Consider the following 17,776-nt stretch of genomic DNA (forward strand, 5'->3'; position numbering starts at 1 on the left):
ATAAGGTGTTGTACATGCCGAATTAATCGGCGAATATTACAAATTCGGTGAACGTAATCCGAACTGAACATTGAAATATTCGCTCATCTCTAGTTACGATGCTCATAGTAATGTCACAGCAGTACATTGCCCAGAGCCTGTTCGACACCTTGGGAGATGCATGTTATGTGACGATGTGTGTCATAGTGTCAGAGTCATTTCTTGGCACCAGAAGCCATAAATGGAGAGTGAAGATGCACAAAGAGGACGTTGCACGCCTGAGGAAAGAGGACCAGATCGGCAGCTGTTTGACAAGTGAGTGACAAAGTGACAATATTTTTTTTTCCATCATACATTTATTTTCTGTTGGGTCTACAAAGAATTTCCTGCACAAGTTTGAGAGAAATGCCAAATTTAAATATCAGCAAAAAATTCGGTCATCATTAATAATTAGCTAATAAAAGCGGTAAAGATGTTGCCCCTCCTCAGTGGAAAGCATGAGATCAGGTTTGGCTGTATGAGATGCATGTGACCAGGGTACTTACTTATGGAGCATGATATGTCTGATATGCCAGGGTAAGGATCCATAAGGAGAAAGATTACCCCTTAGACTGCAGTCATGGGCCTCTCATACAGCCAAATCAGAGCTCATCCTTTGCACTAAGGAGGTGCAACAACCCCAAACACGTATGTGCATATATAGATTCTAGTTTGGCTTTCATCTTAAGTCATATGGCAATGTCTTGTCAAAGGGTCGATATTGACTATTAGGATTCCTACTAGCGGTAGGTGATGCTACTGTAGCGCCCCCAGGAGTATGGTCGCCACAGTGGCATTGCCTTCCTCCAGGGAGGGTGATGTCAGGCTTGGAAGCAATGAAGGGTCTCTCTAGCAGTTAACCATAACATGCAACACAGTTCCCACTCCGGGCCAGCAGAGGGAGCTCTGAGCCAGAATTGGGGGAGGAGTGCTCTCTGAGGGCCAGGAAAGGGAAATTAGTTAGTTCTGTGAGGAGGGCAATGTGTGTAGACGTGGAGAGAGAAGCTCGGAGACTGAGCGGAGTTGAGAGCTCGTTCCCAGCTGGAGCACACAATCTGGAGCCTGGTCTCCACGGTTGTATGGATACTGAAGGTCCTGCAACAGAAACCAGAGGAATAGGAAGCTGTAAATGCTCTATTCCCATCTAATACTCAGAGGCACAACAGCGACGTGTGAGCCAGAAGAAGAAGGCTACAGCTGTCTGTCATACAAGGTAGATCTAAAAGGAAACAAGAAGGAGGAACTTCAGTGTAACACAGTACTGTTTGTACCTCAAGTAAGCGCTAGGAAGGAGACTACACAACCTATCTGCATAGAGAGATTCCTGAGTTGCTTCCAGGCTAATCAGCTCCGGTGCCATCTGTAATCTGGACCCTGGATGGCACTTACAAAGTAAAGGTAAAGAAAGTGCACCCTGTTGTGTCCTTGCCTCCTTCCTGCAACCTCTTCAGCACTGCTACATCTCTGTGCCAAACACTGCACCCTCTTCCTCAACCCCTACTCTCTTCATCTACTCTCCCCTGGGACTACAGCCCTGCCTGTGGAGGGCTATAACATCACTGCTGCACCCCACCATCTGTCACAGAGGATCTGTCTGCAGCATCGGCTTAACACCTCCCTTGCCGAACACCACAGGTGGCGTCACAAATCACTCATAAACTTTATTTCATCACTCAATCCTCTTTTATATGGGCGCCCAGGGCCACGGACCAGGTCACCGCTGCTGTGACATTCCCCTCTGAAGGACCGGCCCAGTACCGAGTACCCCACAGCCCTGGGAGGGCGACCCACTACAGTTTATGTCTTCCTTCTCTCTGAAGAGGTAATTTGATCCTAAATCAGAAAATTTAACCAATGTCAATTTCCAACTCCCTACAAAATAGGTTTAAGCCACTTTCCAGTAAACCAAAGACCCTATATATTTGTACATGGGGGAAAACTATGTACCGGTTGTCATTTTTCTTATAAAAATAAGATTTGTCTAAAGTATGAATCTTGGTCAAAATTTGAACATAGCACAAAAAAATTTGTAGAAGTTTTTCACTTTTTTTTCCCATCCGTGAAAAACTGGAAGGTAGACTTTCCCGTATCAACTATTCCAGGGGCGAGGAATAATCTTCGCTCTCTACTTGATAAATGTATTTTTTTGCACACTTATTAGGGTCCACCTAATCGAATAAAGGAAAAGTAATAATTGCATTTAGCTCTGGTTTTGGGGCCTTAGTACTTTTTATGTCTAATAAGCATCTGATTTTTCCTTCCTTTTTTGTTTTTCAGTTTTACGGCTTCACATCATTTAAATGCAAATTTCAGCAATATAAGCAGTTTGCTCCTCTCAGCTCTCCACACTTCCACCACAGGGGTCTATAATATAATACATTAATTGGAATTTTGTGCCAACCAATTGTTTTCATGGCAATTTAATATCCAGGTTAAACTGTCACAATTTTTTGCTATTGTGTAAAAAGATTTTTCTTTTTATTTTAGCTCTGTTCTTCTGATGCAGAGCTCCAACTCATCTGCATAAAAATACAAATAAAAAATGATTTTTTTTTGCTTCCAGAAGCCATCACTAGGGGGAGCTCAGAAGTGTCCTGATTTATTGAGTTCCCTATATAATCAGCATGACGTCAGCTCATCAGCTCATCTGCTCTCTCTATTGGTGGCTGCAAGAAGCCAGAAATTTCATATTTAACCTGGTAATAACCAAGTGCAGAAAATTTACAAAGTCTGCTCTGTTGTGAATTTCCTTGCTCGAAGTTCTGAACCGAAGCTCCCTCTGCTCCCTCTGGTGGTTACTGAGAGTAGTGGAGCTGGCCAGGTGGATGGAAGTTCTCCACCTGACGACAATAATTGGGAAACTGGGATTACTGGCTGGGAGCATATAATTGAGCTGGCTGCTCTTGGAGGCTGCTGGTGATTTCCTCTGTGTGCATTTGGAGTTCTTTTGTCCCCTGCCTGATCTGCATGGTTCAGCTAAGTGATTCTTTTGCTAATCCTTTGGATCTAATCTGGTTGTGTCTTTTTTTGCCTTCTGATTTGCTGCTAGGGTTCAGCGTGCTCCCTGCTGGGGGCAGCGCTGGGCCCTGCTTCATATGTTGCAGCATGTTCAGTCCCCTGTTATGTTAGTATCTTTTTGCTTTGCTGCCAGTTTATACCAGAGTGCTGATCTAGCGGGGGTGAGGTCGTGTGACCTCAGGTTTTTTGTACATCAGAAGTGTTGGACTTTTTCAGGGGTTTGTGTGTGATTGCAGACAGTATCTTTTCTGTCCTGTACTGTCTAGACAGCTTGGGCCCCACTGTTTGCTCAGTCTGTCCTCTGCCTGTGTTTGTGTCTCATCTTGTCTCACCGACAATATATGTTTGGGGGCAGTCTATTCTTTGGGGATCTGCTCCGGGGCCGTTTAGATTTCATCTTTCTGTCTTTAGGCTTAGTTAGTCCTCCGGCTGTGACGAAGCATCTAGGGCATCGTAGGTACGCTCCACGGCTACTGCTAGTTGTGTGGATAGGACTAAGGGTCTGCAATCTGCTTAGTTACCAACCTCTCTGGTCTTTTGGTGGCTTAGCCTGTTCCTGCCATCCTCCTCGGTGACCATTCATAACACTGTTCCTAGGACTAATACTGTGTGCTGTGCCATTGCAAATTTACTGCTCCTGAAAATCAAGCATAGGAATCTCAGATCTCTGGCTATCAAGCAGCCAAGGATACTGGGGAGTAGACAGGAACAGATTATTACTGCATCTTGCTTCTCTTTCGCTAATCAGTTCTACCAGTGAATTGACAGTGCGGTTTTAATTAAAAAAAATAATAATTATGCTTTTCAGAAATATTTTATAATCTCTCAGGCTGAAAATGGTGTACGAAAATGAAAGAAAAAAATAAAATAAAAAAATTTTCAAATATAATTTTGAATTTAAATTTGCTGAATTAGACTTTGATTTTGCATTGTGAATCAACAGAAAAATTAATAAAAAAAAACAACTTATGAAAATGACCTGGATAAAAATACTGGCACTCTTAGAAAAGATTGAAAATATTTATAAAAATGATAATTTGACCATAAGGACAGATTGAACTAAGGTGTGTCCAGTAATTAGCATCACAGGTGTCTACAAACTTGTAATCAATCAGTCACCTATTTGAAGGACAAAAAGTAGTCACTGTGCTGTTTGTTATCATGGTGTGCACCACACTGAGCAAGGTGCAGATAAAGCTGTGGAGAGAGTTGTTTCAGGAAATTGGAAATAAAATTATAGACAAACATTATATTACAAAATTTTTTTTAAAGTTTAACATCTATGGAACTGTAGATAACCTCAGTGGACATAGTCAAAAGAGGAAAACTGATGAGAAAATGAAGAGACTGATAATATTAATGGGAATCAAAGAGCCTGAAAAACTTCCAAAGAGATTAGAGATAAACTCCAAGGTCAAGGTCCATCAGTGTCAGAGCGCACCATTAGTCACTGTCTTGGCAAAAGTGGATTTCATGGAATACAACAGAGGAAGAAACCCCTGCTGAAATAAATGCTCATAAATAAGCAAGACTGGAATTTGCCAAAGTACATATTGACAAGCCACAAAGCTACCGAGAGAACTCCCTTTGGACAGTTGAGACAAGATTGTTGCTTTTTGGTAAATCCCATGAGCTCTATGTTCGCAGAAAAAAAAATTAATCCTACAAAGAAACAACATTGTACCTACTGTGAAACATGGAGGAGGTTCAAGGAAGTTCTGGGGCTGCTATGCTGCATCTGGTACAGGGAGTCTTGAATCTGTTCAGGGTACGATGCAATCTCAAGACTATCAAGGCATTCTGAAGCAAAATGTACTGCACAATGTCAGGAATCTATAAGCACTAACAGGCCCTGCACCCCTGCTCCCCCCTTTTTTTTCCGAGTGCTGCCTTTATTTTTTTCTTTCTATTTACCTATCTATTATCTATCTATAATCTATCTATTGTCTTTCTAACTATTATCTATCTATTATCTATCTATATATTTATTTGTTTATTATCTATCTATCATCTATGTATCTATTTATTATCTATCTATTAATCATCTATCTATTATCTATATATTTATCTGTTATCTATCTATCTATATCTATTATCTATCTATTATCTATTTATTATCTATCATCTATCTATTATATGACTATTATCTATCTATTATCTTTCTATCTATTATCTATCTATCTATAACCTATCTATATATTGTCTATAAAGATTAGTCCTTGGACAGATGTTTCATCATCCTTGGGCCTCTTCAGCCTCATGATTCTGAAAAACATTTCTTTGCCTGGACTAGCCTAGAGTGCACTAGAGAAGAAGCTGGACAGACCAAGCGCTGATCTAAGAGCATTCCTAAGATTCACAATATACCCATTATATGTGTTTGGAAATGGACTCAATTTGTTATAAGATATAATGAATATCTTAAGTGATTGTTCTAGTGCCAGACTCTGCATTCCTCCTTATCTGCCACGCACCTCTGATGTCACGTCCCAAAGCCTTTTAAGGCTGGTCAAGGCAGTGACATACTGTGTAGATTTTCAGGTAGTTGATCCATACAACTACTGCAATGTTTTTGTCTTTGCCTATCCATATTGCATCCTCAACTCAAGTATTCTAACATTTTGAGTCTCCAGTCAAACTTAACCCAGCTATATTCTCTTCTGTTCCTAGTTGCCTGTCTATATACTCAGCGCTGATGTTCCTAGGTGCCTGTATAAATACTCAACTCTACTGTTCCAAGTTGCCTGTCTACATGCTCAATTCTACTGTTCCAAGGTCCCTAAGTTTTCAGCTCTGTTGTTCCTAGCTGCCTATAAGATCCTTCTCACTGATAATTCTAGTTGTGTACTAACAGTATATACTCAGCTCTGATGTTCCTAGGTGCTTGTCTAAATACTTGATTCTACTTTTCCAAGATGTCTTTCTACATACACGGTTCAACTGTTCCAAAGAATTTCTATACCTACTCGGCTCTGCTGTTCCAAGGTGACTGTTTAGATCTGTGGCTCTGCTGCTCCAAGGTGAGGTGTCTCCATTCTTGGCTCTACTGTTCAAAGGTACATTCATACTTACCTATCTTTGCTGTTCCCAGGTTCCTGTCTTGCTATTCATCTCTACTGTTCCAAGGTACCTTCTTGCTTACCCAGCTCTGCCGTTCAATGTCCAAAGCGAAGGCCTCCATACACAGTTCTGCCTTTCCACATCCAAGATGTTGGCCTGCATATTCACCTCTGCCATACCACATTCTGGAGTAGTCTTACATATGTAGCTCTACTGTCCCTCGTAGCACCAACTCCTTCAGTCTGTGTTTGTGGCTTAGAAGATCCACCTTGTTAGAGAAGTCATAAGACTTGACTTGGTGGCATCTGATGTTATGTCATATTAAACCTTGGAAGTGAAAATAAAGCTTTTGCTAGGTTTGGGAATCCAAAGGGGAAAAGTTATAATAAATGATGAGCGAGTATACTCATTGCTTGGGTTTTCCCGAGCATGATCGGGTGTCCTCCGAGTATTTTGGCGTGCTCGGAGATTTCGTTTTTGTCGTCTCAGCTACATGATTTGTGACTTGTAGACAGCTTGAATACATGTGTGGAATGCCTGTTTGTTAGGGAATTCCCACATGTATTCAGCCTGTCTACAAGTCGCAAATCATGCAGCTGAGACAACGAAAACTAAATCTCCGAACACGCCAAAATACTCGGAGGACATCCGGGCAACGAGTATACTCACTCATCACTAGTTATAACAAACCTGACAGATCTACAAAAGTACAGACCCCAAGAGTATTTGGTTTCTAAAGCTAGATAATCATAATCCTTTTTTTAGGCAGAACATACAAACTAATGTAGTCAAGTTGACTGACGCCACCACCCCCCATCCCGAATAGTAATGATAGATTCCTATTAATGAGTTCTCCACAGTCTGTTACTTATAACAAGTCTCGCTGTCATTCCCTCACATCTCATAATAAACCCGAGAAACATCTCTCCCGATGTGACTTCCGCAGCTCACACCCGATGCGCTACCAAGGCTGCAAAGCTTTGAAGTAAAGACGGCCGCATCTTCATCTGATCTACGTCGCAATCAAGAAAACGGATCAAATAGGATTCTGAAGGAAACGATGTCGGACACAAAGCCACGGTAATTAGCGGAATCCATTGGCTTGATAATCAAGGAGCGCTGGACGAGTTAGCGAGAAAGAAGAGACGCTGCCTGTAATTAGCGGGAAGTTGTCAAACGGGGTTAATAAGGTGAATGTAGTGTTCCCTTCGGTGGTGGAGGGGGTTAAGGTGGCTGAATGTCGGGGCACATTACACATCTTATGTTGTTTTTAAGCATTTTGTGTTTTCAAGAAAAGAAAAGTGTTCAGCTATCAAACGATTGTCACTTTGTCATGAGGAATATTGGGAACAAGCAAATTAATGTCTCCGTCTAAAAGCTTAAAAGAGCCGGAAGCAATTAAAGTGAATAAATTACTTGCGATCTTCTCATCCTGGTGCTGACATACTGACGACTGGAACTTTCAAGATGTTACAGTCATTCGTCTTCTTTATAATGATAGATGCATTAGCCCGGACGACCTTGCCAATCCTAAAAGACTTTGGATGGGAAGTAATTGTTTGCTTCAAGTAGATCTTAAAGGACTAAGATAGTGACACTTAAAAAAGGTCATCAATATCAGATCAGTGGCGATCCAACATTTTCCACCTCCACTGGTTAGTTATTACCAGGTCAGGCAGCTATCGGAAGACCACGGCTCCATCAGGTAATGCAGTACCTGTGAATGGCCACTACATGGAATAAAGAGCCTGGTTGTCCTGGCTCAGCACATTGAGCACTACCAGGGGGTTGTGGGACCCAGAAACAAGTGATCGGTGGGGAAACTAGGTGTCAGATACCCAACAATCTGATATTGACGATCTAGAAAAGACCATCAATATCTTAGTCCTGGAAACCCTTTTGACTCGTCAAATGGAGGCATTTAATGAAGACCTTCACAAAGTGTCAGAATACAGTCTGGCAATATCATTACTGATTAGTATCACAGTATGCACTGACACACCTCATCACTAATTGGTGGTTACTAGGGATGAGCGAACCTGAACTCCAAAGTTAGAGGTTCGTACCGGACACCTAGTTTCTGGTACTGAACCCCAAACACGGACTTCTCACTGTACATTTGTATTGTTGTTCATGTTCGGCAGTCTAATAAAACTTGTTGAAAAGCTGCATTGGCATGGCTGTGATTGACCGGCGCAGCACGTGACCCAGCCTGACGTTGTGAAATAAATAAATAATTTTAAAAACGACGTGCGGTCCCCCCTATTTTTATAACCAGCAAAGGGAAAGCAGCTGCAGCTGGTCTTATTATGCTGGGAAAAAGGCAAATATTCATGTACCTTTCTAGCCAAATAATATCAACCAGCAGCTGTCTGCTATGCCTTTGCTGGTTATTAAAAATGGGGGGACCCAATAAAAATGACATGGGGTCCACCCTATGTTAATAACTATCCAAGGAACAGCAGACATTTGTGAGCTGATATTTTTAGGCTGGCAAGGGCCATGCACCACTCATCAGTCCAACACTCGTGCTGCCCTAGTGAGAACCAGCCATCAGTAAGGTTACCTCAGTTCAAAGCTTCCAATTCTCACGAGGGCAGCATGATTGCCGGACTGATGAGCATGGATGTTACTTCACAGCAGCCGGGTGTTGGTTCAAGATTATTTTTTTAATTCTATGTTACTTTAAGTCATTTTCCTATCCCCATTTGTTTGCAGGGCACTTTTCCTGCTGTTATCCCCATTTTGCTTCCTTTTGCAGCCCCCTGACCCTTACAATAACCGTTTTACAGCCATTTTCCATCAGCAAAGTTTGGGTCCCCATTGACTTATATGAGGTTTGGGTCAGGAGTCAAGTTTGAGTACCGGAATCGTATTTTGGGTTCAAGTTCAGTCGAACTTGTCAAACCCGAACTTCCACATGTCCGCTCATTCTTAATGATTACACCCAGATTTCAATTTAATCATATACTTCCAGTGGGAACACCAGAAGGACAGTGCAGAATAATAAGGACAGAGTCTCCAGTCTTGTTGTTTTATGGTGAAAACAAGTTTTTAATAAAAGAGGCAAGTCCAGTGATTCACAGTTTACGTGTGACAATCTGTTCAAAGGACAATTATTTGTCATGTACTCCACAAATCTGGCCTTTATGGAAGAGTGGCAAGCAGAAAGCAATTTTTAAAAGAAAGCCATGAGAAGTTTTGTTTGCAGTTTGCAAAAAGCCATGTAGAAGCAGCATGTGGAAGGAGGTGTTCTGGTCAGATGACACCAAAGTAGAACTTTTTTAGTTAATTGTAAAATGCCATATTTGGCGGAAAACTAACACTACACATCACCCTGAAAACACCATCCCCACCGTCACTCATGGTGGTGGCAGCATCATGCTATAGGGATGTTTTTCTCCAGCAGGGGAAGGAAAGCTGCTCAGAGCTGATGGATGGAGCTAAATACAGGACAATCCTGGAGGAAAAACCTGTTGGAGGCTGCAAAAGACTTGCAGCAAGATGTAGGTTTACACTCTAGCAGGACAATGACCCTTAACATCCTGCTAGAGCTATACAATGGATGGTTTAGATCAAAACATACTCAAGTGTGTGAACGTCCCTGTCACAGTTCAGACCAAAATCTCAGAGAATCTGGGACAAGACGTGAAAATTGCTGTTCACAGACGTCTCCATCCAATCTCACCGAGTGAGTGAGAGAGAGTGCAAAAAAGGGGCCAAAATGTCACCGCTAGATGTACAAAGCTGGAGAGACAGACCTACAGTAGAAATTGCAGTAAAATATTCCGCAAAGTATTGACTCAGGGGGGCTGAATGCAAATACACGTCACAAATTTCAGATTTATATTTTTAAAATATTTAGCAAACCATGCATCATTTCCTTTAGACGTCACAAATACTTGCTACTTGTTATATCACATAAAATCCATAAAATTACGCCAGATATAAGTAGTTTTAGGTAAGTGCAAATTTTATTTTCCAGGTCTTTGACAGCAAGCAGAGATCCTGAAAATGTGATGAACTTAAAAAAAAAATGGTGGTGGACCAACTCGTGTGCACTCTAGTTTTCCATGGATTGGAAAGGTTGCACTCTGCTCACTTATGGCGGCGTACGCGTCTCAACGTGCCCAGCGAGGAGGAGGAGCCATTACTCGTCATACTGTCCAAATTCAACCTGTGAGGCGTGGGGAGCAATGTTACAGTAAAGCCGGCAGAGACAAATAGCGATTCATTCAGCACCAGGTGAAACTAATCACAATTCATATGATCCGCCGTAAAATTCATCTCTGCAGATAGAAGTGGAATATTTCACAATTAGGAGGCAGAAGCCCCCCCAAAAAAATGCTCCGAAGTGTCATGGAAGCTATCGAATGTGTCAGATAAAGCCAATGTACCAGAAGGAAGACACAGAGAAAATATATCTGCTGGAACTACCCACAAAGATCCCGTGCGGGTGTATGACGGGTCCGGGAGCTGAGCCCGCTACATACATATCAAGAGGCTCTTTGGAAAAAATAAACAGATGCAAGAAAGGACTGAAGACCCAAACAAATGCAGAACCAAATCACCACCAAGAGTCCAAACTACTGCACCCAATGGTCGTCTCATGATATACCCCAAAAAAGCAAGCTAAAGCCAGGAGCAAGCACATTTACAACAATCATGGTGATGGGGTGACCGCACAGCAAGGGCATGGATGGTTGGATCGAAGGATTAGCAGGGAAGATCGGACTGGGGCCCTATAGAAAGTGGTCCTGGTGGGTAAGGGAGGCATGGATGGATGGATGGACGGACCAGCAGAGAAGACCGAGCCATAGCCCTATATAGAGTGGTCCTGGTGGATAAGGGGGCATCATTAGATGGATGGATGGATGGATGGATGGAAGGACCAACAGAGAAAAAGGAGCCATAGCTCTATATAGATTGGTCCTGGTGGGTAAGGGGGCATCATTGGACGGATGGAAGGACCAGCAGAGAAGATCGTGCCATAGCCCTATATAGAGTGGTCCTGGTGGGTAAGGGCGCATCATTGGATGGATGAATGGATGGACCAGCAGAGAAGATCGAGCCATTGCCCTATATAGAGTGGTCCTGGTGAATAAGGGGGCATCATTGGATGGATGGATGGATGGATGGATGGACCAGAAGAGAAGATTGAGCCATAGCCCTTTATAAAGTGGTCCTTGTGGGCAAAAGGGGCATCTTTGGATGGATGAATGAATGGAAAGATGAACCAGCAGATAAGATAAGGCCATAGCTCTATATAGATTGGTCCTGGTGGGTAAGGGGGCATCATTGTATTAATGGATGGACCAGCAGAGAAGATCGATCCATAGCTCTTTATAGAGTGGTCATTGTGGGCAAAGGGGGCAACCTTGGATGATCTATAGATTGATTAACCAGCAGAGAAGATAGGACCATAGCCATTTATAGAGTGGTCTTGGTGGGCAACGGGGCATCATAGAATGGATGGATGAATACATGGATGAATCAGCAGAGAATACCGGGTCAGAGCCATTTATAGAGTGGTCCTAAAGGGCAAGGGGGCATCACTGGATGGATGGATGAATTGACGGATGAACCAGCAGAGTAGACCGGTTCATAGCCATTTATAGAGTGGTCCTGGTGGGCAAGAGGGGCATCATTTGATGGACGGATGAACCAGCCATAGGGCCATGGCCCTTTATAGAGTGGTGCTGTTCGGAAAGGGGGCCATCTTTTGACTGTGCAGGCACTTACCTGGGTGACGAGTGGTTCCAGGAGGCTCTCCACAGTAAGGGTTCGGATCTCTAGACTTTTGGGGTCCCATTTAAGAATTATTGGTGATGTTGCAGATGTCATTTTCCTGGAAAAAAAGAAAGGGAAAGTTCATATATGATAAATCATTAGAAAGCAGAAATCGGGGCTACAATCACCGTGCATGCTGCATTATTGGCCGTTTGACTTCACAGAAATGATAATTTTTCTGTAAATAATTCGGAAGTTCTACACCCTCCGCTCGTGCTTTGTGTTCCAGGATCTCTGCTTGCTGTGTGTGAGTGTAGACGGCACTGTTCACATCTGGCCTATAATAAGGCTATGTGCACACCATGCCGATTTGTTGCTTTTCCGCAGCGTTTTTTCCACTAAAGCAAGGTTAATCAATGACAATCCTGAAGTGTTGTGCACATGATGCGGAATTTCCGTCCTTATTTGCAGTGTTTTATGTTCCACAGCACGTCAATTCTTTTTGCGGATCTGCAGCGTTTTTCACCCATTCATTTACACTGAGTCACTCAAATCCGCAGCAAAAATGGAGATATAAAAAGGTTTTGCAGATTTGCTGCTAAAAACGCTAAATGAAAAGGTATCTGCGTGTGTCTGCATGTGTCTGTGAGTTTATTATTTTATTTTGTGATTATTTCAAATAAAGGACCTTATTCTGGCTGTTTCTTTCTTTACCATATAACTATAAGCTTAGTAATGGATGGGTGTCTTATAGATGCCTCTCCATTACTAACCTGTGGGCTTGATGTCACCTGACAACACAAAGGTAACATCAACCCCACAAATATTACCCCACTTTCCACAGCTAGAGGGCAAATGTGAAGAGCGAGGTTAAGAGCCAGAATTGGCACATTTATAAGATTCACCATTTCTGGGACGGCTGAGAGCTGATTTTTTTTAGCCTGGGGGGTTGCCATTATATACGGCCCCTTCCCAGGCTATTAATATCAGCCTGCTGCTTTTTGCCTACCCTTTGCTGGTTTGATTTTATAGGGGGACCCCATGTCAATTTTTTTCTGGGGTTCCCCTGTAAACTAGCCAATAAAGGTTAAGTAAATATCTGTTAGCTGATATTAATAGCTTGGGAACTTTTATGGCTATTGGCTCCTTCCCAGACTATTAACATCAGCTTTCCCTCTGCTGGTTATGAAAATTATGCGACAGCCCATGCAATTTTCTTTTTTTAACTTTTGTAAAAATAAAGAGATCCTGCGTTTCACACAAATTTCTGACAGTTGCTGTTTTGTTACAGCATATGTAGGTTAATTATGTTAATGCTCCTACATAGACTGGTGTGTGAGTGTGTGTGCGTGCGTCTTTATTTAACTCTTTATGTACCGTTTTATTAATTAGGGTATCTGGCTGACACCTGTTCATTACTAAACCTCGGGCTTGGTATTACATTTATATACTGTATATATATATATATATATATATATATATATTCTTATATTTGTTTTGTGTGTAAACATTATACTTGAACATGATATGTAATGATATGGTCTTCAATGCATGATGAAAAAGAAGAGGCTGAACAAGGAAATGACATCACAATTCTTTTTTTTTTAAAATAATATATCTTTATTTAGCTCTATGGATTTAGAAAAACGCATACAAAACCCCATGGAAAACAGCAACAAAAACGCATAAAAAACACGAAGACTTTCAACTGCGTTTTCTGCCAAGAGATGCAGAAACCGTGCAGAAATTTCTGCAAGCAAATCCGCAACGTGCACACATAACCTTAATGGAACATTTGTTAGAATTGCATCCAGTCTGGACAATCAGAAAGGATCATTAAAACTAGATCAAAAGGGATGGTATAGTTAACCACTAAAATACCCTAGACCATCAGGGATGTTATCATTAAAGGGGATGTCTGGTCTTTTGCTAAAAGTCTGCAGCCAACTCCTCAATCCTTACACTTGTATTGAGCTGGTCAGAAATCGCGTACTTGTAGTCATATAACCACTCACCACTGACACTGGAGAGTCCTCAAAATCTGCGGTGTGCACGTTGCGAAGATTCAAGAGTCATTTTTATCGAAAGAGCAGACAACTCCTTTAATTCATTCACTGCCCTTCACTTGATCTGCCTTTTAACCCTTCACAGCCCTAAACCACCAGTGATAGAACCATAAATGCCTTCACCACCCTAGACCACCAGGGAAATAACTACAAGCCATGCACTGTCCTAAATCAGAAGGGGTGTTACCATTAACCGCTTTACTACCCTATCACTCACCTATTTACTGCCCTAGACCTGATGTGACCCCCAGGGATGTAACTAAAAGTACCATCATCTATCCTAAGTAAGGAGGGATGGATCCATTAACCACTTTACTACACTAGACCACCAGGCATGTAACCACTACCCCCATCGATGCCGTAGAGGACCAAAGAAACGACAATAAAACCCAATTTACTAATCTAGATTACGAGGGATGAATGGTATCATTTGCTTCACCTTTGTCCTTGACTACTGGGAAATAACTATGCACCTAATTTTGTGATCTACATCACCACCGATGTTATCACTAACCACTATATTATCCTAAACCACCAGGGATGTGATTATTAAACCATGCATTGCCCTAATCCACCAGGAATATGACTCTAAACCCCATTCACTATTCTAGATATTACTCTTAAATATCATAGACCACCAGGGATGTTATTACTAGTCCTTTCACTGGCCTAGAACACCAGGGATGTCATTATTATCCCTTAAATTGCTCTAGACCTCGATGGATGCTATGATTAGCTCTTTCGTTGGCTTAGACCACCAGGGATGTGATTATAAAACCATGCATTGCTCTAGACCACCAGGAACAATTCTAAACCCCATTCACTATTCTAGATCACAATCGAAATTACGCTTGGATATCCTAGACCACCAGGGATGTATTTATTAACCCTTTTATTACTCTAGACCACTAGAGATGTAAAAACTAACTGTTTCAATGCCCTAGACCACCAGAGATGTTATATTAAATCTTTTTATTGCCCTAGGCCTCTAAGGATACTATGGTAAGATATTTCACTGACTTATACCACCAGGGATGATATTATTAGCCCTTTCATATCTTTAGACCACCAGGGATGCTATGAATGATCAATCATCTGCTTTGAATGTGCCCTGTTACAAATTTTGTGCTTGGGACCCAGGAGCTTCATGTAGTATCAGCATTCACGGTGATAAATAACAGTAGGACCATGGCAGACACAAACTTTTCTTTAGCCCCGTATGAGGCCCTGTATCCGCTGTTTTATGCATGGGTGAATTTGAAATGAATTACCGTTTTAATTAGAATCATGATTTTATACATTTCTGTTTCTAAAGTAAAGCATCTGGACTGCTGCGCGGCCGGTAAAATACTTCTAGACCGGTGGCGACAAGGTGAAGCGTCAAAATCCAATTACAGCCGCTCGGCCCCGGTGGAGCGCTACTGGAATGAAGGTGTCGCCACTGATTTGGGGAACGCGCCTCTCAAATTGTCCGGCTGTCAGTGAAGCCACAGTTACAAGGAGTTTTAGAGACTGCGGATGAGACAGACGGTAATTTTCACCCTGATGGAATTATAAACAGGACTGCGGAGAAGAAATGCACAAGACGTGCAGAATACAGCTGTCTCCTCAGGGTCAGGGCGTCACTGCACAGCAAAGACAACTTGTCCGCAGTCAGCTCAGCGAGCACGATACACGGAAGAACCCCAGGACGTTCTCTGCAGAAGATGATGGCTCAGACTGCAGTTTAAGAACATTCTAAAGTGGGCGGGGATAGAATGTTCCGCATCCAATCACTAGTGGGCGGGGATAGAATGCTCAGCATCCAATCATAAGTGGGAGGGGATAGAATGCTCAGCATCCAATCATAAGTGGGCAGAGACAGAATTCTCAGTATCCAATCTCAAGTTGGAGGGGATAGAATGCTCAGCATCCAATCATAAGTACGCAGAGATAGAATTCTCAGTATCAAATCACAAATAGAATTCTCAGTATCAAATCACAAGTGGGAGGGGATGGAATGTTCCGCATCCAATCACTAGTCGGTGGGGATAGAATGCTCAGCATCCAATCATAAGTGGGTGGGGATAGAATGCTCAGCATCCAATCGCAAGTGGGCGAGGATAGAATGCTCAGCATCCAATCACAAGTGGGTGGGGATAGAATGCTCAGCATCCAATCACAAGTGGACGGTGATAGAATGCTGAGTATCCAATCACAAGTGGGTGGGAATAGAATGCTCAGCATCCAATCATAAGTGAGTGGGGATAGATTGCTCAGTATCCAATCACAAGTGTATATATTTCCACAATTAGGGCCTGAACAAACATGGCACTTCCCAACAAATGTATACACCAAACAGATCAAGGAAGCATATTGCCATAAAATTACATCTTGCTTTACTGAAATACATACAAAAGACACAGACATGATAAAAAGAGATGGTTATATCAATGGATATCACAAATACATATGTACTAATTAGATGTAGAAAGTGTACACCAGAGGTAATGTATCAAAAAAGTCATAATAAATCCAGTATGGAGCATAGGGGGTATACAGGACACGAAAAATCATAAGCGGAAAAACTGTAGTCTACTGCAATGATGGTAAAGCCTAACAAAGATACTATAAGGGCATCCAAGATTACAAGATGATATGGTAGGTATAGCCAAAACAGTTAACCCTGCAATGGAAGGGAGGCTCTCTGTAGACTATGTAAAATGTCGCCAAAATCAGTGCATAACACTGCAGTAGCACAGAAAGCATATAAGCATATAAGCATATAGCACAGAAAGCATATAATAAAAAGGTGCTAATAATATATATTAATCTGCTACAATAACAGTGACACTGGACAATAGTATTTCAATGGCATGCAAAATCATGGAATAGTGCATTTAAATATGGCAAAAGTAGTAAACATGAAAGTGAAAAAAGAGAGACTCACTCTAATGTATGTAAGTGTGCCGCCAGACTCAGTGCCCAACACTATCTAAATTAGGGGCAAAAGATATTATATATACTCAAAGTTGAATGCCATCAAAGCAATGTAATGAACAACACAAATGTGCACATGGCATATATTCCCCTGTTCAGAGTATATGACAGCAGCCCCTAAGAAAAAATGCACATATGACCTGTGATACCACGACCCCCGACGCGCATTTCGCCTTAGCTTCGTCCTGGGAGGTAAGTGAGTGGGGATAGAATGCTCAGCATCCAATCACAAGTGGGTGGGCATAGATTGCTCAGTATCCAATCACAAGTGGGCGGGGATAGAATGCTCAACATACAATCACAAGTGGCTGGGGATAGAATGCTCAGTATACAATCACAAGTGGCTGGGGACAGAATGCTCAGCATCCAATCACAAGTGGGTGGGGATAGAATGCTCAGCATCCAATCACAAGTGGGTGGGGATAGAATGCTCAGCATCCAATCACAAGTGGGTGGGGATAGAATGCTCAGCATCCAATCACAAATAGTTGGAGACAGAATGTTCAGCATCCAATCACAAGTGGCTAGGGACAGAATGTTCAGCATCCATTCACAAGTGGGTGGGGATAGAATGCTCAGCATCCAATCACAAGTGGGCAGAGATAGAATGCTCAGAATCCAATCACAAGTGGGTGGGGATAGAATGCTCAGCATCCAATCACAAGTGGGTGGGGATAGAATGCTCAGCATCCAATCACAAGTGGGTGGGGATAGAATGCTCAACATACAATCACAAGTGGCTGGGGATAGAATGCTCAGTATACAATCAAAAGTGGCTGGGGATAGAATGTTCAGCATCCAATCACAAGTGGGTGGGGATAGAATGCTCAGCATCCAATCACAAGTGGGTGGGGATAGAATGCTCAGCATCCAATCACAAATGGTTGGAGACAGAATGTACAGCA

At 42.2% G+C, this 17,776-nt stretch overlaps 1 protein-coding gene across 1 annotated transcript in view; it reads right to left on the minus strand.

The window, feature by feature from the left end:
• The window catches only part of LOC141098747 (catenin alpha-2-like), a 767,899-nt gene that overhangs the window by 469,317 nt on the left and 280,806 nt on the right, over window positions 1-17,776 (minus strand). Inside the window, exon 2 of the mRNA XM_073586719.1 lies at window positions 11,839-11,944. Coding sequence (XP_073442820.1) covers window positions 11,839-11,940 — 102 coding nt within the window. The 5' untranslated portion in view covers window positions 11,941-11,944. The remainder of the gene's footprint in view (window positions 1-11,838; window positions 11,945-17,776) is intronic.

This window comes from Dendrobates tinctorius, unplaced genomic scaffold (assembly GCF_039654945.1).
Source record: "Dendrobates tinctorius isolate UK_male_01 unplaced genomic scaffold, ASM3965494v1 ptg000095l, whole genome shotgun sequence".
NCBI lineage: Eukaryota > Metazoa > Chordata > Amphibia > Anura > Dendrobatidae > Dendrobates > Dendrobates tinctorius.